General features: G+C 41.0%; 4 protein-coding genes across 4 annotated transcripts in view; 1 reads left to right on the top strand and 3 right to left on the bottom strand.

The window, feature by feature from the left end:
• Positions 1-5,071: 5,071 nt before the first annotated feature.
• On the bottom strand, positions 5,072-5,828 carry LOC128724080 (protein phosphatase 1 regulatory subunit pprA-like). The gene is made up of 3 exons (XM_053817843.1): positions 5,760-5,828; positions 5,160-5,645; positions 5,072-5,095 (listed from the first exon to the last, which is right to left on the bottom strand). The coding sequence occupies exons 1-3, from the start codon at positions 5,826-5,828 to the stop codon at positions 5,072-5,074; spliced, it is 579 nt and encodes a 192-aa protein (XP_053673818.1).
• A 2,422-nt stretch (positions 5,829-8,250) lies between these two features.
• LOC128724079 (uncharacterized) lies at positions 8,251-10,489 on the bottom strand. Its single transcript, XM_053817842.1, has 4 exons — positions 10,476-10,489; positions 8,893-8,967; positions 8,324-8,484; positions 8,251-8,261 (listed from the first exon to the last, which is right to left on the bottom strand). Exons 1-4 carry the CDS (start codon positions 10,487-10,489, stop codon positions 8,251-8,253), a joined length of 261 nt encoding a protein of 86 aa, XP_053673817.1.
• Positions 10,490-11,785: 1,296 nt separating this feature from the next.
• On the bottom strand, positions 11,786-12,541 carry LOC128724077 (prolargin-like). Its single transcript, XM_053817841.1, has one exon. The coding sequence runs from the start codon at positions 12,539-12,541 to the stop codon at positions 11,786-11,788; it is 756 nt and encodes a 251-aa protein (XP_053673816.1).
• A 5,701-nt stretch (positions 12,542-18,242) lies between these two features.
• LOC128727098 (uncharacterized) overlaps positions 18,243-25,205 on the top strand; it is a 45,222-nt gene continuing 38,259 nt past the window's right edge. Inside the window, exon 1 of the mRNA XM_053820965.1 lies at positions 18,243-19,281. Coding sequence (XP_053676940.1) covers positions 19,203-19,281 — 79 coding nt within the window. The 5' untranslated portion in view covers positions 18,243-19,202. The remainder of the gene's footprint in view (positions 19,282-25,205) is intronic.

Genomic DNA, 25,205 nt, shown 5'->3' with positions numbered 1-25,205 from the left:
AGCTTTTCCCACCCTCCGGAATGGGGTGAGGGTGGTTGGGTGAGAAATTTTGCGTCATTGAAACCGAATTGAATGGAAGGTTGTAAAATTGCGCCAAACTGCGATCTTCACAATCTCGCTCGCCTCGAGGGCCGCCGCGTTTTTGTTTCGGGGTTGTTTTTTTTGTGTGGGGTTGGTTTTTTTTTTTTTTGCTTTGTTTCGCCAGTGGTTTTCATGCCCCTCTCGAACATTGGCGAGAGTTCGCAGCCGCGGGTAGGATAAGCGAGGGTGGACGAGGGGTTATCGCAAAAAGCAAAAGTGATTTTCGCCGGCATTCGCCCGCCCGGGGTTGCATCAGTAGTTTTATGAGCTTCGCGGACTATTTGGAGCCGGCGTTGGCGCTGCGGCAGACGACGGCGTCCTGCTAGCGTGATTACACCGTAAACCTATCGGGCAAATGATGATGGGCCGAGACCAGGCAAACAACGCCAGCAGCAGCAGCTACGAGATAATGGTTTGGAGGAAGAGAAAAAATTGCAATATCACCCAGTCACCCTGCTAGACTGGTGGACCAAAATTTCGGTCGATGGTGGCCCGTAATTTGAATCGCTTTAAAATGCTACGATTGCGGTGGTTTGCGAGTAAAATTATGATGATTTTTATTTTGTCCAAACAGTTGCCCTTTCTGTGGGTGCTCAATATGCGTATTTGTTTGCTTCGAATTCACGGTGAGCTTCGAGAGTTTTATATCATTGGGCGGAACAATGGCTTGGAATGACTTCCGTGAAGGGAGGGAATATCAATGGCCAGACATAAAGGCGTTTTTAAATGCTTTGATACTCATAATTCTGTTGTACATTGCCATCGTAACACGCATCATAATAGCAATCTTCTTTTGTATTCGTGAAAAATTATGGGTTTGTAATCAATTAAATTTCTTTTCTTCAAAGCTCAAATAATTCTTTACATTACATAAATACATATTGCATACATCAATAAGCATATTATTAGGAACTATGAGAGTATTGCGAAGTTTTAGCTACGGATCTACTTTCATAATTTTCATCTTAAACGCTTTACTTTTCAATCAAATCCCTAACATCCTTTTGAACAATCCTAATTGAAACATTTTGTTATTTTCCCATCGCGCAAATAGGCAACCCTTATTGAGTGACTGTAAAAAAAACTCAACATTCTTCTTCGTACAAGCAAACACTCACAATTCACTTTTGGAATTTGCTTTTAGGTCAATTGACTCATGCGTCAAGATACGTGATATTCAATTTCTATGACGGTTCCGAATAGACAAAAATACAACAGCATTCTGCTTTTAGATAATTGAATCACATCCCACAATTATCGCGTCCAATTTTAGGCATGTTTTCCGAGTCATTCAATTTTGCTGGAAATTGAAGGGCTCAGAACAAAATTAGGTACAATTCATCGAATTTATTGCGATCAAAAATTCTTCATTTCCATTCATCACATTCAACGGACATTTTTAAACACTACGATGGTTCGTGAAATTTTATGAGCCTTAGAGTAGGGAAGCGTTTTTTGCGAAAATGTTGATTCAATGAAAGAATGAATGGATGAACGAATTAATAAATTCATTTTAAATGTTGTTCCATTGTAGACATCAAGTCAATGACAAAATCAAAATACCAAAATTGAAGATGTTTTAGATGTATCAACTAAAAAGACACTCGCGAGAGAAACAATACAACAAAAAATGTCAATGGAAACGATGCATGACTGTGGAAAAATGCGGGACATAAACTGTACAGTACACGGCCTAAGGGATTAGCTTTGAAGAAACCTTTAAAAAATTATGATAGCTTCATATTAGTAAAGGTACCACAACACGCTATTTACGTTTTCTTTCTGTTTTTTATGATGATGATTTTAGATACAAAATTATGTTTAAAGCTTTCGACGTTACGCTACTGCAACAGAGCTTAGCAGCCAATACTAACGCCATCTGGGAACGAATAGCACAAACTACGTCAATTCAAATCATTTGTCCAAAGCCTCATGGCATTACAAGATGAAATTTCCTTCGCTGATTGTTTATAAAAGACTGAAAAATAAAGCAATTTAAACTGATAAATTAATGTACTATTAATTTCTTAGTTAGGTAATTAGTCAAACTATCTCATTCCATAGTTCTTTATTCGAAGCAGGCGCCTAGCTGATGGAGGCGCATGGTCATTATCAATATTTCCAACAAATGAATTCTCAGCCACCTTTTGCTGCATCCATTTTTTTTCCTTCGGGAGTCTTCCTAAGCAGTTTGTTGTCATTGATCTGCAAACAATCGAGAGACTCTGCTCCTTCCAGCCAAACCTACTTGGTAAACACCTTCCTATCAACCATGAACAAAAACAAACCCTCAGGGACGTCGAAACGAAGTGCAATATTACGTGAGCGCTATTCCCCAATCTAATTCGTGGTCTGTATCTTTCCTGGAAGATGTCTATTATTCCTACCATCGAAATGGCACGCTAAAGCGCAACGGAATCCGCAATGTTCCCTGCAGTGTGTCTTTGGCCAATTGTAGCTATACGAAGGATAATAATTTGATTGGCCATCTTCTGTTGGCCAGTTTCGTTTGCATGTCGTACGACATGAAAAAACGTAAACGAAATGGCGAGAAAACGTAAACTGGCTACCTATCACATGGCTTTGGATCGTTTGCATCGGATACGATCGTATTGAGCGTTTGGTCCGTTAGATTGCATTATCGTCCGTTTGTGGTTTTTCTTTGTTTTTGCTGCTTTATGTTTCCCGAATACTATATGAAGATGGCACTGCTTAAAACTAATAAACCATTGTATTTTAAGACCGTTGAATGAAAGAATAAATTATATGTGAAATTTAAGTGACAATAAAAAGTATTGTCGCAAGTAAAGCTTATGCTACAATTTGCCTTAGCTTTTGTTTCGAACAGTATCCGTGATTTTTTGCATCACAAGCAATCAATCAAAATCCTTGCAGCATTACGTGAAGACCAACGCTTCTCTCCAGTAGAAACGTGACCGAAGACTAAAGAATATAGTAACGAATCTATCGAAATAAAAAAGTATATGAAAATCCGTTTTAAATATAAAAGGGTACACAAAACCAGTTTTTTTTTATATTTTCAGCTAACTGATGACCTTAAAAACTACACTCGTTTATGTATATGCTATATCGATTGATACGTTGAGACATTATTGAAAACAATAATAGATACAAAAATCGTCGGACGTTCAGTTCATCGTTCGTGGCTTGAAAGTGGGTCGATTAATTTGATGATCTTAATACATAAAATAGTACCACAAACTTTCCTCTCTTTTGGATCAGCATACTAATAAAAACCAAATCATGTTCTTTGGAATAGTTGTTGAAATCAAAAAAAATTAATGCTTATCCATTATGTATTTCAATCGAGACATAAATGTTCCAATGAATACGTTATGTAAGCGGAGTGAACCGTGTTCCAGAATACGAATAGATTGCTTGCCCATAAATCTTAAGTAAAGTATCAATTACATAGTTTCTATTAGGCTATTATAATGCGATTTCATATCATTTAGGAAAGTGATCGTTAACAGTCACCTTTGTATCCCACATGAACAACTCAACTAATCTCAACTTAACTCAGCAATGCGCTTCATTACCTCATCGTTAGTAACAAATAAACCTAGTAATTGGCGAATTGAATTGTATAAATTTTGTACCACATCGTATTAAATGTAAAGTTGATTGTGTTATGATCAATTTGTGGAGTATATACCCTGATTTGCAATCGATGTATTACGACGGAAAAATGGTGATTTTTGTTTGATTGATTTTCAGTAACCTACCACACAAGCAGCGAAAGCTTTAGTTAAGGAACCTCTACTGGCATGTTGTTGTCAAAGTCGAAATAAAAGCTTTGAGTGTGACAAATCCTTTAAGGACACCCACATGAACAGACGATCATTAAAAACGATGAACGATGACTTGTATGACGATTTATTATTATAATTTTTTTAACCCGTGTAAGAGTATCAAATACGTATTGCTCCATAACAGTGCTTATCAAAGGTTATTTATTTGCAAATACTGCACCTTGATTAGTAAGGAACATGAACGAATAATGTTCCCACTTCAGCCATTACGCTTCTATTTTGCTAGGAGGCATCCCATTATTGTTACAGAAATGCCACATTCAAGTCATAATTTTATTCATGTGCAAATATTGGTTAATTTTCCTTGCATCAATCTAAAGGGAGAAAGATATGGTACCTAGCTGTAGAATACGCGATCATTTATGGCTTAGTAAGTGGGGAGCAAATAAAACAAACGGAAAAATGCTAAAAGTTAAACAGCTCAATTCAAGATGAAGTAAAATATAACAAATAAAGAAAGGATATGCAAACTGTTTCCTAAAGTATTGATTTTTTTCTTTACATGCATATGATCATAACAGTATAGTATTAAAACCCTTGGGCGCCACGGTCGCCATGTAATATTATGGATTCTTCACGGGCGTATAGGTCAATTACGCTGACGGGCGCATTTCTCATACCGGAGGGTTGATCGTTCACACCATCTTTGAAAATCTAGAAGATTTCGATTTTTATCCCATAAAATAGAACCATTGCACTATTTAATATGTTTCATTCTAACTACATCATTTGCAAAGAGATTTGTACAATATTTTACATTCAGTTTTATGAAGATGAGGTATCTTTGTTATTGGTGGAATTGCACATTTTGTCACATATTTTATCATCGTCTACTTTTTTACAAATACCATACTGTTCTTCAGAGTTAGAACTATTTACTGACCCGATGATTTCCGGTTTTGCATACGAACAATCTGTTGGATTACAGTTCATTTCAAGCATGCTCATGTTCGACGACATACTTTGAAAATCAAATTCCACGATATCATTGCATCTCACGTCGATGAAAAGTGGTCGCATTGTAAAAGGAATGCTCAAGTAGCGTATTTTGTTCCTACCTAATAAGAGAGTACCAATTTGTACAGTAACGTTGGTTAAATTCACATTCGTAAGACTGTTGTTGCTTGCAGACAGCCAATACAGCTTCGTCATGGAAGCTATTGTGTTCCAGAAACCATCGTCTGTGAGTTCATTTGAATTAACATTTAGGGAATCTAAAACTGGCATTGCATCATTCATGCATACCGGTAGCCGTTTCAACTTGTTATTTGATAAAATGAAGTCCGTTAATGAACTTAAATTCCAGTTGCAACAATCTAGTTTCGTTAGACGATTACTCGATAATCGAAGATCTTTCAATTTCAAAGACGCGATTGGTCCTTCAACGCGATCAAGCTTATTTTTACTTAAATACAACCAGCGTAGTGATTTCATGCTTGTAAATATATTCATATCAATGATTTTCAAACGATTACCTTGTAGATCAATCCCTATTAAGCTAGGAAAGTGTGCTTCCGACATAGCTGTTTGAAAGACATGCTTGATCATGTTACTACTTAAATCGAGCTTTCTCAAGTTCTGCAACATAGCAAAGGACCCGAAGTCGACAATTTCCAGCTTTGTATCGAGTATAGTAACAACTTTAACATTTTTTAGATGGCCTATAGATCTTGGAATAGCCTTCAGCAGGCATTTAGTAATCCTAAGTTTGTCCAAATAGGTATTATTCACCTGGAAGGATATATGTTTGAGTTTTGTTCGTTCCACTATTAGCTCTTCGGTACGCGCAAATGATGGCAAAAGCACACTGTGAATTGCAGATCTTGTGACGCTGATTATGGTTACCGATGATTTTTTGCCATAGAACAGGCCAACATCGAGTGATGAAGCATTCAATTTGATTAACTTTATCATAACAGCTTTTTTCGGCACGTGATTCAACACAAATGTACCTTCTTCTCTGGGATTCCAGTTTCTAATACTACATAATTGAGCATTACTACTAGTACACGAGAATTGAAATCCCACGACTGATGCAAACACCTGAATCAGCAGAAAATGGACACTAAACACAAATGCGTTAGAAAATCTATTATCCCATATTATTGGAATCACAATACACACCCTGTTAAGCACATTGTTGCAACATACGAGAAAATCCTATCACGATCAAACTATATCCGCCTAATTTAACGACGAACGAATGGATTACTCTCTGAATAAAAGTGAATCTTCAGTAAAGTCGCATATATTTTTTCAAATAGGCTATTATAATGCGATTTCATACCATTTTGAATAGTGGTCGGTTACTTCTCACTCTTGAATCTCAAATGAGCACTTATAATCAGTATATAAGACATTGTCGTCATCACTCCATTACTTATTAGTGACGCAATGAATTGTATCAAATTGTATTGAATCATAGCCATTAGATGGTATGCCATAGTATCCCACGATCATGCTTGTTTTCGAAAGCAAATTACACACATTATATGCAGCTTTGCTAATTTAATATCTTTTTGAATACTGATGACTAAATTAAGGGCTCGACTGTAACAATTTTGTTTAACTCTCTTTTTTTGTTTAGTATTGTGTCAACCCTGTACGTAAACGGGTTTTATTATCCTTCACACGATCTACGGTCTGATCTGCTGGTTAATCATTGATTTGTTGTTTAATTTGCGTTGTGCACTATTGACTGTGGCAACCTGCCTTCTGACATACGAAAATTATCGGTGAAATAATTTCAAATACGAAGCTCATGTCATGTTTGCAAGTCCATGCTTAGTTTCAAGCTAATTTAATTTCCATCATTTCCGAACACGAAAAATTTTAATTGTACGTAATCATCATTAAACATGATTAAATACGTTTGCACTTGTGTTATTAATGGTGACTATGCTTTAACGAACGATATTTTCGTATTTGGTTATAGTGTTAAACAAGCCAAAAGGCGAATAATTGATTAGCCAGGGAATTAGCGCAACGTTATTTCGTGAATCACTTCATGCTTTCTCGGATACCCTGCTGGTATTCTTTCGGCCACATGATTGACAGTTTATTGCCTTGTTTTATGATCACATATGCATGCACTTCGATCTACAAAACCAAACCCATTAGACCAATTCAGAAAACAGCATTATTTACAAATTTAGATAAAATTTGACTTGACTTAACTTAAGCTAACATGGTTTTTCCTGTTCAATACAAAGAGTGGAGAGCCACATAATATATCCTTGAAAGATTTACTTTTTGCCTCTTTTTTCATAACACCTAAAACAATTGTTCAAGTATGTTTATAACGACCGAATTCAATATGGACCCTATCCTAGTTCTTATTCTTCTTCTGCGACTCAATTTTGTCATATTATATTTGTCATCATCTCACTCTAACATAAGTGTAGCATTTTTCCGTCTTTCTTGAATGGTAGTAAAGAAAATAAATTAATAAAAATCTAACCCAAATCTCCACTAAGTCTCCCCTACACGCAGGACTGACTTTCCAGCTACCTGAAATCTTCATGTCATGAAAAGCTTTAGCAAGGCAGACCTCGACCTTACACACCGGTTGTTGAGCCATTTAAGAAGAAGTAAAAGATGGCTAAGCAGTGTCTAAGTTGATTGATGATAATAAAACAAAGTTGACTTAAACTTGAGGACGGAGTAAAATACAAATACCGATACAGGAAGTAATTTGAACAGAAAGTGTAACAGATGTTTCGATGTTTCCATTACCACATCAAAGTATTTACAAAAAAGCAGAACAACAAATTAAATATGAAACAATTTATTTAAAATACGGTGTTGTAAAAACTGGTTTTCACTTCCATAGCTAGGTACTTGATGGATGGGTCACGAGAAACTGGTCCGAATGCATTTATCAACACACTCCTTATTGATATCTATCTTTTGGCAAATACTAAGTCGTTCTTCTGAGTTTATTTCAATGACTGAGCTGTTGTATTGCATGTTTGAATAGGAACAATCTGTAGGATTACATTCCATATCTAACAAGCCAATGTTAGAGTACATAACATGTAGACGAAATTCCTCAATAAAATTGCAACCAACGAGAATAGAGTATGGTGCCGTAGTCAAAGGAATGTTCAAGTGGCGTATTTTGTTATTATGCAATGATAATGAACTTAGTTGAACTTTAACGTTGGTTAAGTCCACAATGGACAGACTATTGTAGTTTGCCGACAGTGTGTGTAAACTCCTCATGGAAGCTATTGTGTTCCAAAACCCATCGTCGGTGAGGTTATTAAAATCGAGTATTAGAGTCTCTATAACCGGCATTGCAACACTCATGCATGCTGGTAAGTTATTCAACTTGTTATTCGACAACTTGAAGTACGTTAAGGAACTTAGATTCCAGTTACAACAATCTAGTTTCGTTAAACGATTACACGATAATCGGAGTGCCGTCAAGTTAGAAGACGCGATTGTTCCTTCAACGTGCTCTACCCTATTTTCACTTAAATCCAAACAACTTAATGACATCATGCTGCTAAATACACTCATGTCGATAGTTTTCAAACGATTACCTCGCAGGTAAATCCCAACCAGGCTAGGAAAACGCGGTCCCGACAGTTCACTTGGATGGAGATAATTGATCTTGTTATGTTTTAAATTTAGTTCTTGCAAATGCAGCAATGATTCCAAAGATTCAAAGTCGACAATTTTCAAATGTGTATCGAGTATCGCTACATCCCTAATATTTGTCAGATGGCCTATAGATTTTGGAATAGTCCTCAACAAGCATTTGGTAATCCTAAGATTCTCCAAGTAGGTATTATTCTTCTGGAAGTATATATGTCTGAGTTTTGTTCGTTCCAATGTTAATTCTTGGATTCGCGCATTTGCCGGTAAAAACACACTCTCAATTTCTGATCTTACGATGCCGAATATGGTTATAGATGGTAGTTGGTCATTGAACAGGCCAATATCAATCGATGAGGCTTTCAATTTGATTAACCTTATCATATCCCTATTCCTTGGCACGTGATTTAACACAAAGGTACCTTCTTCCCTGGGATTCCAGTTTCTTATACTACACAATTGGATTGAACACGAGAATTTAAATCCTACGACTGATTCAAGCACCTGAAGAAACAGAAAATGGACACTAAACACAAATGCGTTAGAAAATCTATTATTTCTTGCTATTGGAATCACAATACACACCATGTTATGCGCATTGTTAAGCTATTGCCGCTTAGTATTTGATGAACAAACGGATACATTACTTGCAGAATGGAAATGAATATTCACTTATATAGTTTCTATTAGGCTGTTAAAATGCAATTTCATATCATTCTGGTAAGAGATCGTTTAAAGTCACTTTAAAGTAGGCTTACATTATATATTAATTTTATTTTTCAAGTATCACACGTAGGTACGATTCATTTTTGGATCAATAACACGAGATACAGCTTGTAATATGCGTAACCGGTGGGGCTGCCACGGGCTCGATCGTACTGGCGATCTTTGGAAATCTAGAGTAGTTTTCCCATACTGGTATATTACAATAACGTGATATGTGGTTTGACAATAACGTGATATGTGGTTTGTGAAACCATGACAACTTATTAGTAACTTGTTTACTACTTTAAACTAACTATTCTACTACTTAACATTAATGACGTTACCCTAACTTATTTCCTATTTTTATTATTGAGATCCTTTTTATTGATATTTCGCCACAAGACCAGCTATAACAACAGCCGAAATATAGTAACTTGCCGGTTGGAATTTGCTAGGCAATTAATATAATTTGATTTATAATGCCCATTGCGATTGCCTCTCAACGGGCGTATGTTCTATCAACAAAAAAAAGCTCACGAAAGGCTTCTGGCTATCACGCTAACCGCATCATTGGCCCCAGTAAGTAAAGTGTTTGCCTGTCTGTCAAATGCTTTCTTGCTGCCATCGTTTTCATGCGATATTGCACCACCTCTAAGGTACTACCTTTTCGTCGTGATCTCAAATTCTCAATGAAATATCGTCTCTCATATTAATCGTCCAATGTGGCTGATTAGATGGCCCTATATCCTTCGTAGATGTGCAAAAGATGCGGGTGCTGTGAATCCTTTCTGCATAGTTTACACGTGTTTTTATGCCTCGAGCGCCCAATTAAACGCTCTCATCTGTCATCTGCTCCCACATCAGCTTCGCAATTTCACGACAACGTTACTGTAATTTTTTACCACATTCGCTAGTAATTTTCCGACGCTGCTGCTATGGAAAAAAATATTAAAAAAACCAAAGCACACGGGTTTGAAGCTCGCCAGAGCCTCCCCCGTACGTAGAACTGACTATTCAGCTATGTGAAATATTCAACTCATGGAAAGCCTTAGCTTAACACCGGTACATCATTTTATTCATTTGTAAAAATTGGTTCCTTTTCCTCGCATCAATCTAAAGAGAGATTGCACCCTAACGTGTACTAGCAATCGGTTTTGTTACATTTTGCATCACAAAACTCCGATGGGAGTTCGATTGGTTGGTGAGAGGACAGAACTGAATACAGTCGGTTCACGGAGATTTATTTATGCTTACATTCCATCGTACATTTCTTGCAGATGTATAGTTAAGAGCTCACAGTACAAAATCGCAGTTTGATACGATTTGTATATAGTAAAAAATTCTTTAGTTTCTATTTCATGTTTCTACATTTTTAGCTCGTATTATAAAGACTGTTTTCGATTGTTTCTTTGATGTGAATTTGGCTAAAACATATGGTCGGTCTACTTATGTTTTTGTCACATTCCAATAAGGTGGTGTATCTTTCTTTTGTAGATATTTGTTTGAGAATATTTGAATGTAAGCGAAGTGTACTACATGCTACATTACAATAGACACTTACTGCTATGCACTGTGGTGAATTATTGTCGAGAATGCGATAAAGTAATCCATCTGTGAGTGTTATCACCATGTGGAGCACATACGGACTATAAATTAAAAGAAAGTTCAAATAACGACAAAAAACCACATGCATGAGGTTTTATTTTCATTTGTGTATCCTACGGGACGAATAAATTTTGTCGATAACAATGTTTATCGACCCTTTTTTTTGTCAAATGCTATGCCGCTATGCGGCATGATATCCATCAACTAAACCGCTGATTGGCGGTAATGAATAGTTACAATCTGTTGGATTTCCGTTCATTTCTAACGAGCTTATGTTAAAGAACATACGATGAAGATTAAATTCAACGATATAATTGTAATTGAATAATGCGGCTGTTACAAATGACATTTGTAACGCTCTCGCGCGCCTACTGAGTGAACCGGTTCAGAAGCTCACAGACGTGAATAGTGAAATACGATATACAGTTGGATTCGTCAATATGCTCGTTTAACCTGTTTGGCCAGTTCAAGATAAATATAGGTGTAGTAAAACAAGCAAGAATTAGTAGAGATTTAGTGAAATGATGACAGTATGAATATAGTGAAATCTTGAAATAGATAAATAAGAATAGATACATTGGAGATAAAGAATGAAACAGACATAAAAATGTTTCTTTAAAACATAAATGTATTCACAACATTACAATTCTTTAAAACCACACGACATTAAAAAAGTCAATCGTCATCATAGTATGAGGTTTTCAAAATAAATGACAACTAAATAAACACAAAATTAATGCTATTCTGCTACGTTCTTCGCTTCTGTATTGTAGATACTATAAGCTTTTACTCTTGTAAATTGTTAATCAATTTCGATATGCTCTTTGAACTTTGCGCTTTGCACTTGGAATACATTTTTTTGATAAATTTGAAACTCTTTACGCTTTAAAGGTCTAAATTTTTTGACTTAGTGAAGCATTACATGCAAATCATTATGTTCTTTTTCACATTTTTGTTGTTTACGAAAATGGTATGCAACTTGGTCCGTAACAGTGCTCACCGAAGCCATTTGTTTTGCAAATACTATATTGTGCTTCGGAGTGATTCATGCCAATGATTTGCATTTTTGAATAGGAACAATCCATTGGATTACACATCATATCTAATTTGCTAATATTAGAGGACATACTGGGAAGATCAAATTCGTCAATATAATTGCATTTTACATTGATGTAGAGTGGTCCCGATGTCAAAGGGATGGTCAAATTGCGTAATTTGTTATTACTCAAATCGAGCGAATTAAGTTGGACGGTAATGTTGGTTAAGTTCACATTCGATAAACTATTATGCTTCACTATAAGAGTCTGCAAGCTTCTCATGGAAGTTATTGTGCTCCAAAACCCGTCGTCTTCGAGCTCATTTGAACCTACGTTTATGGTATCTATAATCGGCATTGCACTGCTCAAGCATGTTGGTAATCGTTTTAACTTGTTTTTTTCTAAATCAAAGGATGTCAACGAGCTTAAATTCCAGTTGCAACAATCTAGTTCCGTTAGGCGATTTGACGATAAGAGGAGTTGCTTTAATGTAGAACCTACGATTGGTCCATGGACGCGCTCGATTTTGTTATTATTTAAATATAACCAAGCTAATGACTTCATGCTGCTAAATATTTCCATGTCAATGGTTTTCAAGTGATTATCATGCACGTAAATCCCTTTCAGGCTTGGAAAATGTTGTTCCGATATCGCACTAAGATAAACATGCTTGATCATATTACTGGAAAGGTGCAATACCTCCAAGTGTTGAAACATTCCGAACCATCTAAAGTCGATAGTTTTCAAACGGGCCTCAGTTATGGTGACAATTCTAATTTTGATGAGGTGACCTATAGTTCTCGGAACAATAGTTAACAAACTGTTGGAAATGTGTAGGATATCCAGAGAGGTATTATTTTTCTGAAATGATATTTGTCTGAGTTTTGTCCGTCTCACTATTAACTTTACAACTCGCGCAAATGATGGCAAAAAAACACTCTGAACTGCCGATCTTTCAATGCTGATGTTGGCTATGGATAAATGGGCTCTGTTATAAAAAATGCCAATATTCAGCGAGGAGGCTTTCAGCTTCACTACATTCAATATGCTGGCAGATTTTGGTATATGATTCAAAACAAAAGTGCCTTCTTCTCTGGGACTCCAATTTCTAATACTACATGATGTGAATTCACACTTGAATTGAAATCCCACAGCTACTGAAAGCACCTGAAGAAGCAGATAATAGATGCTGGCCAAAAATGCGTTAGACATTTTCTCTATCACATTTCACAGGTACCACAACACAGATTTTGTCAAGCGCATATTTGTAATGTATTGCAAAATCAAGTTTCTACAAAACCAAAGTCATTTCGTACTTAAGCAACTAGTAATCGTGAGTAAACTATTCAACGGTTGTAAGAAAACTGAATTCTGTTGTACAGTAAGCTACATTGAAGCCATTTGGCTAGTATTAAAAACGTTATTAAATTACGATTTTCAGTCTTCGTTAACCGATCATACCACATGAATAATGAAACTCAACAAATTCATCAGCATAACACCTCATTATATCATCGTTAGTGATAAAATGATATAGAATTATTTTCTCTTGCATGCCAAGATCGCCACGCGGTAATAGCGCAACGTCTTCATGTAGCTTAAATCAATGTGCAAATATATGAATACGTAAATGTCTAAATATAAGTCTAACTCAATACGTCGCGATGCTTAACCGCACCTTTTTCATAAATATATCAACTGAAAGTGCAGCAGTAAAAATGATTTTTTATGAAATTTAACGGTTAAAAATTCAGCTCACCTCACTTTCAGGTTCAGCAGCAGCCCTTGAAAAATGAGTACCTACATGAAGAATTAAATGAGCTCATTACAAGAGATCAGCTTCGCTAGTTAAAAACAATTTTAATGCTCAAAAATATTTGTGATGGGTGTATAGTTTTAATTTTAGCATTTCATTTATAAATTTAATCTCTGTATTTATTTTTTCGTTGGCTGTTCCTAAAGGGAAATGCATGAATGACAGTTGATGGACTCTCACCTCTCACGGTAGAGAGAGGCTTTCACGCGTTTTGAAGAGATATTTCCGTTTTATCTGAAATCAAAAAAGACCAGTTTTGCAGGGTATTTTAAAAATATGTCATTATTCAACCAATTAGAACTATAATTTAATCAAATTAAATAACCATAAAGAATCAATCTTATTACGTACAATTTAATTACGCAACTATCGAAGAATTATATTTGTAATTATATATTTGTATAATTTGTATATTTGTAATTATAATTTAGAATAATACTAAATTGTTACATAACACGTATTCACTTTTCAATTAGTTCAACTGTACATTTCATGAAACTTCAATGTTAAAACATTATGAGGAGTTATTCAAATATATTAAATCATGTTTTTTTTTTATGAAAACTAAACCACCGTGATCCGCCATCGACGTTGACGTCAATTTTGACATTTTGTGCGATAAACAGCACCAGCTACGATATCGTACCGTACGAGATTGGTAGAAAATTAAAATTTATTCTGTTTGTATTTATTTGGTTCAGCTATTAAATGTCGCTGTAATTATAGAATAAATTAAATTTAAAATATCAATCCCGCACTTGACTGTGCAAGCTGCCGATAGAGGTTCAAAATTCCTGCGCATAAATCCTCGATGGACCATTTGTGACAGCACGAATTCGTCAGTGTGCTGTCAAATCGCAGCAAGCAAAAAGGTTGGACCAACTGGGTTTGCAAAATCGCATGCGTTAAAATCTCGGCTTGCTACCCCGTGTACTGTGTTTTCGGACGGCAGCAGGAAAGTGCCGTAACGTTTTCCATCCGACTCGCTGCGTGGGGGCTGCTGGTTGCTGTGAGAAAAAGGGCCTCAGTTCGGTTTACGGTTCGATCTGTGCTGCGGCAGCGTTTCTTTAATCCGAGCCCTGACCCGTCAAGGCTGAAGCTTTTGGTGCAAAAGAAAATTCGGTGTGAGTGCAGGCGCTTACTTACGTTGAGGCGGGCCAAGAAGGGAACACCGATGCCACCTTCCACGGTCCTCTATTGCGACAGGCAATGGTTGTGAGGACGGAAAACGAAACCGCCCGCCGTTCGTTGATGGCGGCAGGGCTACCACGGAAAAGTGCTCCCTGTGTGTTCGAATCCGCTTCCCGTTCCTATTTGGCTTACCTGTGATTGTCCAAATCAAACAGCTCCTTTTTTCACCCTGTGTGTGCTGTGGCTGAATGGCCAGTGTCGCCAGGTGACGACGGCGACGACCGTGCGAATTTCTATACCAGGTTGCGATGGTGGACCGCGAGCTGTCAACCGAGGAATAGGATTTATCAGTGAATTACAGCATCTCAACGCCCTAGCCCGTTGCACTAATCTCGCGCTATCTAAACATTGCGGGAAAGGGTTGCGGATGTTGTGCTATTGCCTGGGCCGGGAAAAAAGGCACAGAGCAACCAACAACGAGCGGTACCACGGATACCATGGTTGTGCACGTCCTTCATCTTATCAGTAGTGTTTTCCCTAGCGCTCTTCGTTCGTACCCGGGGAAGAATTGCCATCGGCCGCAAATGACATTGCCATTAGATGATGGTGATTAACGAGCACGGGGAGTGTTGTGTCACCCGGACGGGTGGATCGCGGGGGCGGTTTATGGTTCCGAGTTCATCTGCTTGCGTTCCCCTGCTCATCATTCCTGTCGGTGGTGCCTCGAGCGCGACTGAGTGGCCGTAAAAGCCAATAATAATAGCAACCCAGCGACCAGCAGTGCACACTGCTCTGCCGCTAGCCTATCATCGTCATCGTAGTAGCCATAGGGCTGCCTCGCATCATCAGCAGGCCGTCGTCGCCGTCACTACCACTGTCGATCGAAGCAGACGGTTCGTCCGCTCAGGGAGTTGCGCGGCGCGGTGTTGGTAGTAGAATCGAGCTGCGGTATCTCCACTACTGTGCTCGCCAGTGTAGGCAGTACACACTCGTGCATATAAGCCGTGAGCGAACGCTCGTCATCTTTTTAGTACCGTAGTAGCCTGTCGCCGTCGTCGTCGTCGTCATCGTCTTTGCTTAAGAGCTAAAGGTGTACGCGGAATTAGTGAATACATTAAGTGACTTTTAAAGTGAATTTAACGTGACTCAGAGCTGTATGCGGGGTGATTTGATGCAGCTTTTGCTCTCACTCTCTCTGTCTCTCTCTCCCTTGATTACGCTCCACTAGTTTCTTTGGTGGGCAACCAAAATCGATATTGGGAGACCTTTTTTTTTGTTGTTCGCCCGCGTGTGTGTGTGTTTATGCACGGGCATGTGTGCGCTCGCCTGTGTACCAGCGATCGTGGAAGAAGTTGTGCGCGAAAAAGGAAAGCATCGATAGGGCAAACAAGAAGAAATAGAAACCCGTGCAAGTGGCCGTTTGCTTACTCTGTTTCAGTTTTAGAGATTGGTTTGTTATGGCGCTCGTACAAGGGTTAAAATATTACAAAAGTATGCCTTTTTGTATGAGCAAATCATCTGCGAAAAAATGGAGCATACCTGGAGCTAACGAGCGTGAGAACGAAAGAGAGAGGGAGAGAGAAAGCGCGTGAAAGAGAGAATGGCGTTTTGCTCTGAGTGGTAGCAAAATAAAGGCGCTCATTTTTTGACAGTTCTCTTGACAAACACGGCCGTGTAAGGGAAGTGGGTTCAAAATACCCCACCTCTCTAGTTTTCTTGTAATTAAACGCAAAATTTGTGTAAATTTATTGCACTACTCATTAAAATGATTAAAGTGTAGTATGTTGTAGAAAAAAAATCCCTACATTAAAGAAGAGAAGTGGTTTTAATCGTATAAATGCAAGGATATACATTATCATTTTCCTTATCAGGATAAGGCATTCATCTGCAAGGTCGTTATCAGTGAACGAGAAGTCCAAGTGTTGCTATATTGGCTTCAACATCATGTTCCGTTTCTATTGAATCCGCAGTGTAAATATCTGTTATTAATCGATTGGGAAGTACGAATGGCAATTGATTCGACCAAATGGAATCACTGTTGCAATTTTCGCAGCTTTTAAAGTCTTTCGTAAAAATGTATTACGATTACTTTTCATCTACATCCGCGAAAACCGTACACGACGGTGCTGATGTAACGTCCAAAATCATGGCAGGCGCCCAGCTAGCCAGCCTGATGCAAAGGAAGGACAAATTCAAACCGATCGAAGAAGCCTTTACAGCAGTGCTGTTACACAACGTGGCACCGTTTCGGTGGGACGACTTTGAAGAAGAGGCTTTTTTTTGGAATCCTTGCTTTCGAGCGCCCGTGTGCTCAACAAAATGATACGCATGGCCATAGATTACCGGCAGTGTCACGAGGAACTCGTTCAAGTTTGAAGTCAATTTCAAAAACTCTGCCCTCCTTCGCCGATTTAACGAAGAATTGAAATGCAAATCACTTCCCAACCAAACAGCGCGCTTCAAACCGACACTGGGACTAGAATCCCTAACTTTAGAGACCCTGGCTTCCGAGCCCAGGGTAAAGCATCAGCTCAGGACAGTGTTTTCTTTCGATTCCAAGTTGTGGCTCCACTTATAATCCAAAGGTGTTGTGGTGTGCAACAAATAACACAAGGACTCAGGGTTGATTGACTCTTGCTGCCTCTCGCTCGCTCTGGATGGCCGCCTGTGGTCTAATTTTCCGTGTAATACCACCTTCAATGGCTAATTAATTACACAAACTGCTTCCACCGTAATACGGCTTGCGCCCCTTGGCGCAAGTCCGGCGAAAAAACGAGCTGTCCCTCGGGGTTCAGCCAATTGTGCTACTGTTGTACCGTTTCATCCTTCCGACACATTCGGTGTGGGGTGGGCAAGGATAAAAGTAGTTATAGCCCACACTCCACTGACCGAGACACGTGCTCGCTTGGATTTCTACTTCCAGCGTATTTCCCGTTGTGGATACCGGATCATTTTCGCATCGAAGACTCGGAACATGCCTTGTTGATGTTTGAGGTTTTAATTATCCTGATTGAGAGGGTTGTTTGGTTTAAAAAAGGATAACAAGAAAAGTGCAAGCAAAGATTATGGTGCTGGTAGGGCAAACTAGCTCTGGGGTGATTAGACTACCAAGTGGACGTGTGGTAGGGTGAAATTTGGGTAGTTTTGGCTGTCTGTTAAGCCGTGGAACATTCTCAGCATCTGTGCAAAATGTAACCGCTTATCGGTTACGTTTTTCCTACGCTTTATCCTTTGCACCGTTTGCTCGAGAATCGAGTATCCTTCTTCACCCGCCTCGACTATTAAGCGCATCATCTTTTCCACCACCCAGCCAGAAGGATACGTGCCTGACGGGCAGATCGAACTGTTTCGGGCGCGTTTGCTGCTGCTTTGTTTCTAGGTGCTAATTTTATATTTTCTGCTCTTAGTTACCGACTCGCTGGTGTCGCCCTTTCGGTGGAACCAAACGAATCCCACTAACACACTCGACGGGCGTGTGCGTGTGTGTGTGTTTCCTTGCGCGCGCGTGTGTGTGTCGTGTGTATGTGTGCGCGAGTGTACGTGGGTGGCGTTGTATGTAGGTGAAGCAGAAGGAGGTGGAAGTCGCGTGTGGAATCGCGCCCATCGTGTCCGCTGTGTAGCCCCGAGTTGGCGTGTATATCGAATCACCAAGTCCGGTATCCTTTAAGTTCCTCGAGTACACCCGGTTTGGGATCTCGAAGGTGGTGTTAAAGGCGCGACTTCATACGTGGTGCTTGAGTGCGTTTGTTTTTCCGTTTCCATTTCGTTGTTCTCGCAGCGTATCCTTTTTTTTTCGACCCGCGAAGCGATCTCGCGAAGTCAGTGCAAACACGCGACAAGAAGTGGGAAGTGTAGTAAAGGGCGTGAAAGGAAATCACCCACAACGCGCGGAAGATAGGAAGTGTTTGCGTGCCGCCCTGCCTGCTCACCGACACATGACAGTGTGTGTGTGCACGTGGTGGAAATAGAGCCAGGATACGTATCTGTCGTGTGATCAGCTTTGACCGCCGCATCCTAGGTACATCGCGTCTGGGAGGTCCTTGCACCACCCGCCATACATCGGCACCGCAACGGAAGCCCCGGGCGTACCGTCACTTCCCCTGCGCCAACGCTTGCAAGGCCCGCGAGGACACCGGTAGCAGGAGTCACTCTTCCGGAGCTCCCCGAACACCGACCCCCGAAACCTTCCGGCGACGTTCGGAGGAAAACCCGCGGCTACGGTCACAATCACAATCTTCCAAGGAGGGTATCCTCTGTCCGGGAAGTGCAGCGCGCCGTACACGTCGTTGCATGGTGTTCGAGTGCCGATAAAAGCAAGCAACAGCAGCCTAAGAAGTCGAGTACGAGAGTCCAGGGAAGAGAACCAGCAGAGAAAATCAACCGGATTCAAGGATGGATTGCAAAGGGATTTCGCGCTGCTCGACGCTAGTCGTGCTATTCTTAGTCACCCTAGTAAATGCACAAAACACAGGTATTTCAATCTTTTACCTTCTGCTGCTCACTCGTACCCATCTCTGGAATCTTTCATCACTACTTTCGCCACCACTATCACCACTATTTCTACTCACCATTTTTAATACTACACACGATCGCGTTTCTAACTCACCGGTGAACCTGTTTGGAGAATGTTTCCATCGTTACCCAAAACATGAAAAAAAAAACACAAATAATCTGTCGATGATATTAGATGAATGATTTTGTATGTAATGAATTTTGTTTCCGTCCCTTGGTTTATCTCAGCAGTATGTCTTTTTTATGGATTTCAAAGTTGTTATTTTTCTTTATCAAAGTTGTGTTTTCTGGCCCCTTCTACCAGCGATCTTTCACCGATCCACATGCGTCGTGGAATGTTAATTTTGCATCATCATTTCCCATACGATTGTTACGATTTTCTCGTCCATTTGCTTCCATTTTCTTCAACCATACCAGCCATACCAATTCCTTCCAGGTTCAAATGTTTCAGGACGTGTAACGCGCTCTTGGAAGAGCATTTAAAATCTAAACCGTCGATTTATTTTCCTTCAAAGTTCAATGCGTAGCTGAGTCGATTGTTGGCCAGAGTGGGCAAGGGTTCGTTTAGATGAAGTAGAGAATTTGTATCAAAAAGCTCGTTAAAGCATGTTACAGGAAGAACCATCATGCGAGGAGCTGGGTTGGGTTTTATTTCCATTCACATATCAATTATAGCTGCGTATTATTAGTTTGCGCGCCGTAGCATCATCCGCATAATATTACGTTTTAGCTCACGCTTGATTTATTGCTCTCTTCAGACCTCACACTCATGCAAAAAGTACATTTATCTGGACGTTCTCGGTGACTCAAAAATAAAGCAAACGAGTCCCCGCTGGCGTGCTATATATTTCCTGTAAACGTAAAACTTCATTGTGCACACTTATTGCGATAGCGGGACGTAAAACCCAAAGAAGAATGAAGAATATAAAGGCGCATTTTACATTTTACGATATTTCCTTCGAGAGATTTCCGCCCATTCTCGTTGTTGCATCTTCCGTCCGTCCGTTCGACATCCTTATTGCTCGTTATCGTGCGCGCCAACTCCGTCCGGATCATTTCACGGCAAAAGATTCGACATTGGATCTTTAACCACCATCGTTAGGGTGTTGTTTAGTATTTTTTTTTTCATCTCCTTCAGTTTTTGTCGTTCATTTTTGTTCGTCCTTTATTTTCCCTCCCATCGTCGCGCCCGGTTTCGCGTTCATTTGTTTGCGCTAACGCGATCATAAACGCGCAAAGGGAGGAGGTAAACGTTACTTGCGTTTAAAGTATCGCCTTTTCCACGGGTCCAACCCTACGCCTTTTCTCTCTCTCTCTCTCTCTCTCTCGCTTCCCTTCCACCGGTCGTTCGGTATCCAATTTTGCCGTTGTAGCGAAATTCCGCCCGATCCTTGCAATCGGTTCACGTTGTGACATCCTTAACCATCGTTCCACATCATCAGCGTGCTCTTCACTTTCCACAGGTGAGATGAGAGGGTTTTCTTTCTCTCTCTCCAATTATTCACGAGGGTGAGGAGGCTGTTCCGTCCACCAACACGTTTCTGGCGGCATCTTCGTTGTCGCTTCTTCTTTTTTTTTTTGAGCTTAAATTTGCAAGCCTCGTGGAGCTGGGCGAACAAGCGTTGCAACGATACACCCTCGCGGTTGAGGATCGGGACTGAGAGTCGAAGGACACGCATCTCTCTAATTGTAAGTAAAGCTTACAGCAGAACATCCGCACCCTCCCCACCACACCATTACCATCGGGAGCACGTCTCGCGTTATGCGGGCGTGCGCTTAAGAAAGAGAGAAAGCGAAGCACCACTCGGTGTTCTCTTTCCCCGGTGTATGTGTGTGGGAGCACGGATGGGAGAAAACCGTTAGAATATTTAAACGGTTGCGTTAAGGGAGCAAGGACTTTCTCGTGTTCGTCCTTGCGGGGATGAACGGCTTGTGTAAAAGGGGGCCCCATCGTAGGTGTGCGTGCTGGGATGAATGGATCGAAGAAAATGAACACAATCTCTCCTTCCTTCCTTTGGCTTCGTCGCGACGAGGTGCTTCTTCAACCCAAGAGTCCTCCCCATACACCCACAAGCAAAAAAAAGAAGTAAGAAGTAACAAAATGAAAGAAAGGCAACGAAAGTGGCTTTAGGAAGGGACTTTAAAATAAGCTTTTCCACTCTCGGTGGCCATTGCGCTGTGGTTGTTTGCTGCTGTTGTTGCTATCCCTTCGGCGGGATTTTGTCCTTTCGGGTCCTTTTAGCGACCGCTTCGGGCCAATGGCGATGGGCCCATCACCTACCCGGGCTTTTTGTTTTTCCAAACTGAGGTTTTCGTGTACTCTCTACGCCTCTCGGCACACAACGCGATACGTGCAGGGCTACGCTAATACAGTTTTACCGGTAAAAAAGGATTTTCTCCCACCCGTACCGAGGTCGCTTCCTTGCGAGCTGCTGCTTCTTGGCTGTCACTTTTTGTGTTTCAACTGTTGCCCGTTCTGCGTCGATCGCTACCCCCATGATATGCCCACACAACACAACGGGCTCTCGCGTGTCACTTCGCAGGCGACAACACACATGCGTTTGTTTCGTTTTGCCCAGGGATGTGCCATGTTGCCCATTACGTAACGCCAGCAAAGCCGCCACCCTTCGTTTTCTCCAATTACGGGCGCGGTAGGAAAGCCTGGAAGCGGCGACACCGAGGGAAAGCTTGCTTCTATTTTTTTTGTTAATGTTCGCTTCTTGCCTACAAGATTTCCCCATTACACAACGTCAGGACACCACCTCCTCCGCACATCGTTGGCTGGGGGTTGCTTTTTAGCAGCCGGGTGGAGCTCTTGACATCCGATCCGACATTTTCCTCCTTCCATGCGCGCGAGAGAAGAAGCCGTTCTGAGGAACCACACTTGAGCGTGGTAATACAACTTGTAACAGTTTCTTTTCTTTATCTAAATGGTAATTTAATACGACAAATGGTGCTGTTGGGCCTCTATATTGCAAGCAATTTGCGCAATCATCATTCGAACATGCGGCCCCGTAACGACGAGGTTCACAAAAATCGGTCTAACCCGTTTGGCAACCTGTCAATCGTGCTTTGGGTGCGATAAGTCGTTGGCGATAACTAGCGCTCGAAATTGCATCAATTTTCTTCTTATCACACAGCAACATTCCCGGTAGAGTGACGTGTCGGTTTCGCGTATTGACACACGCATTTCGCATCGTATGATCAGATACGATCGCTCACCGTCGCATTGTAGCAATGGCTGTAGTTCGAGAATTGATTACGATTTCTCACACTATTCATAGTATGCTGCGCCGGTCCGATATTCGCTTGTGAATAATTGTCACCAACGTACAGTCGATCGGTGTCAAGAATTTTCCACCTACCTGTACGTCAGCGGGAGTCTCCTCTGTACAGAGGAACTGGTTTTTGCTGCTACTGACGCAATCGTGACTGGAATAATCTAGCCCTACTTCAACATCGACGGAACTACCTCGATCACCAATGCACACGCATCGCCGGCCTTTTTTTGTAATGATGAACACACAACACCAGCCACAGACACACACACACACACACACATGACCCTGAAGCGCCACCTCGTTCGCGTTTGGTGGATGGATTTGGCATGGCTTAATTGAAATCGATGTGCGTACGCGTCGTTCATCGGAATTCGATGCGACACTTGAGCGGTCGCGTGTGTGGGTGTGCGAAATTGATTTCTGCACTCGTACGAGCCTTCGCTCTGGCTCTTCTGGAGGCTATTTTAGGCGAGCTTATGTTGGACCGTAAGCGGATAAGCCAATAGTGTGCAGCGTTTGGTCGTTTTTCCTTTTGCCCATAGCCCGCCGGGGTGAGTAATTAGAAAGCTAAGGGAACCAAAACGATGGCGCGTTCATGCAGAACATCGTGACGTGTTGCTGGCGGGGTTTCACTGGTGGCCTTCTGCAGAGGTTAGTTAGGCCTTGAGCAGTTACGGCGATGTCAGCACCGAAGCGCGTTGTAATTGCTTCGTTTTGTGCGCATCTTCACCCGCGTGGAAGGTGTTATGATTGTCATAATGTCATTTAAACCGCGGTTAATTTTCTCTCTGCATTCGGTCAATTATCACCCGACAAGATTTTACTGTTTGCTCTCCATCGTCGATGGACGTGACACCCGGCCGGTCAGGGAAGTGTTAATAGAAAAATCCGCAATGCCGGGGTTTTCTCTAACGGACCAGTGCCGCAGAAGCATATTTGCTGACAAACAAAAATCTACTGGCCCATGGAGGGGTGTTTTTAAGCTACGCATTTAACAGCTTCACGCCATTTTTATCATTCCCGTCTCGTCGCGGCCAACCACGTGATACTTCTACCGGTGTCGCCACATCATCACCCAAACCTGGCCTATCTGATGGGGTGGTTGCTTTTCGTCCACATACATCCATTTCTTGGATTGCCCGAACTGAGAAGGCACTCTTGGGCAAGATTGTAGTTCTCGTTAATCGTTGCCACACTTGGTCCCATTGTATTCTTCTCCTCTTCTGCCCTCCCCTCTCCCACGGGACATTCCACTGCAACATGCTTGTCTGCTGCAGTTGTCGTATTGTGCCGTCAACAAATGTACCACCCTGATAAGCTTATCGTGGCCATCGCGTGGGGAGGATGTTTGCCTGTTAGCACACCTCCGAGGGCGATAAACAGGTACATCTCAACGCCACCAATTGCCAAGTGCGCTATTCTAGGCTTCAACGCGACATTCGAATTGCGGCCGTCGTAAATTGTGCTGAATCCACATGTCTGCATCGAGCGGCCACCCATCTAATCTGCCACCCGTGGTCCGCAGGATCAACAATGGATTGCGTGGGCACCTGATGGGATTAATTCGCGGATCGCTTCATCCCTCATCATTCGCACGTTGCCGAGCAGCACACAATTCCACCCGGTGCCTTTTGGGGGTTTGGGGCGTCGTGTAATGCTTTGTTGCCTTGCCGCTCGCTGTGCGGCTATTTGCTGCTCGATCGATTTACGATTGCGATTCCGTTCGATCAATCGGCACCTCTTTTTCCACGGCTTTTGGGCCACGGCAGCAACACAAAAGGTTGGTGTTCGCCGTGGATTTGGTTTTGTTTCGTGCCAAAATTTTCCCTTATGGGCCAAACAGTTGCTGAGCAGTGGTTGTTTATAAATTCGGTGTATAAATTTAACCGATTATTTACAGAAATAGTCGTATCACGAGTGAGCAACCCATACTACCCCGAGCAACACACTGCTGCTTACGCACGTTTTTCGAACCTCAATATCGTGTTTTTTTATGCTTTAACCGAAATAAAATCCACCAAGAAACGGAAGCCATGTTTCGTGCGAGTTATCCATGTTTGCGCGCGTGTTTATCGTTGCTTCGGGCGATCGAGCGCTATTTTGTGCCTCAACGCTTAGAAGCAAAACTCGATTGAATCGTTAACCACCCCGCTGGCTGCTTAGCCTTGGGTTAGCGAAAATTTAACTGCCTTTCATTCAAGGATCCAGGTTTGCAGCACTTGCCAAGCGCCAGAGAATGAGCGGCATTTGTTACGAACCATGGGACGTCGATTTCTCGAGCTAAATGAGCGCGGCGAAAATTAGTTATCAAACCTCGAATGCAGCTAATCATCGTAATAGATCGATTGATCAATTCTGATACTACGCACACATGGGTTTTCTTCTAGTCTGAATATTTTTGTTAGTTTTTCGACGTTTTAGATAGATGCAATGATGTTCTTAGCGTTGGAAAAAGGTTGCAAGGCAGCTTTTTAGTTTTGTTGTGCTAGGAAAGTTTCTAAAAACTTTCTTCCCGATGAATTTCTGAGCTTACGCACGGTATGCTAATAAATGTAGCTATAAAATTGAACCAAAGGTGCCTGTTTCGAAAGTTGTGTGAAAA

Source organism: Anopheles nili, chromosome 3 (assembly GCF_943737925.1).
Source record: "Anopheles nili chromosome 3, idAnoNiliSN_F5_01, whole genome shotgun sequence".
NCBI classification, from domain to species: Eukaryota; Metazoa; Arthropoda; class Insecta; order Diptera; family Culicidae; genus Anopheles; species Anopheles nili.
Note: the sequence above shows the minus strand (reverse complement) of the source record. Positions and strands in the feature narration are given on the sequence as shown.

Excerpts from the sequence above, each read along its gene's own strand:
- LOC128724080 (XM_053817843.1), bottom strand. The coding sequence starts at position 5,828 with ATGATAAAGTTAATCAAATTGAATGCTTCATCACTCGATGTTGGCCTG. Across the intron at positions 5,646-5,759 it reads TCTATGGCAAAAAATCATCG|GTGAATAATACCTATTTGGA; the intron begins GTAACCATAATC and ends ATATCCTTCCAG. Across the intron at positions 5,096-5,159 it reads ACAAGTTGAAACGGCTACCG|ACGATGGTTTCTGGAACACA; the intron begins GTATGCATGAAT and ends ATGAACTCACAG.
- LOC128724079 (XM_053817842.1), bottom strand. Across the intron at positions 8,485-8,892 it reads AGGAATAGGGATATGATAAG|CCTGGTTGGGATTTACCTGC; the intron begins GTTAATCAAATT and ends GCGTTTTCCTAG.
- LOC128724077 (XM_053817841.1), bottom strand. The coding sequence starts at position 12,541 with ATGATCAAGCATGTTTATCTTAGTGCGATATCGGAACAACATTTTCCA.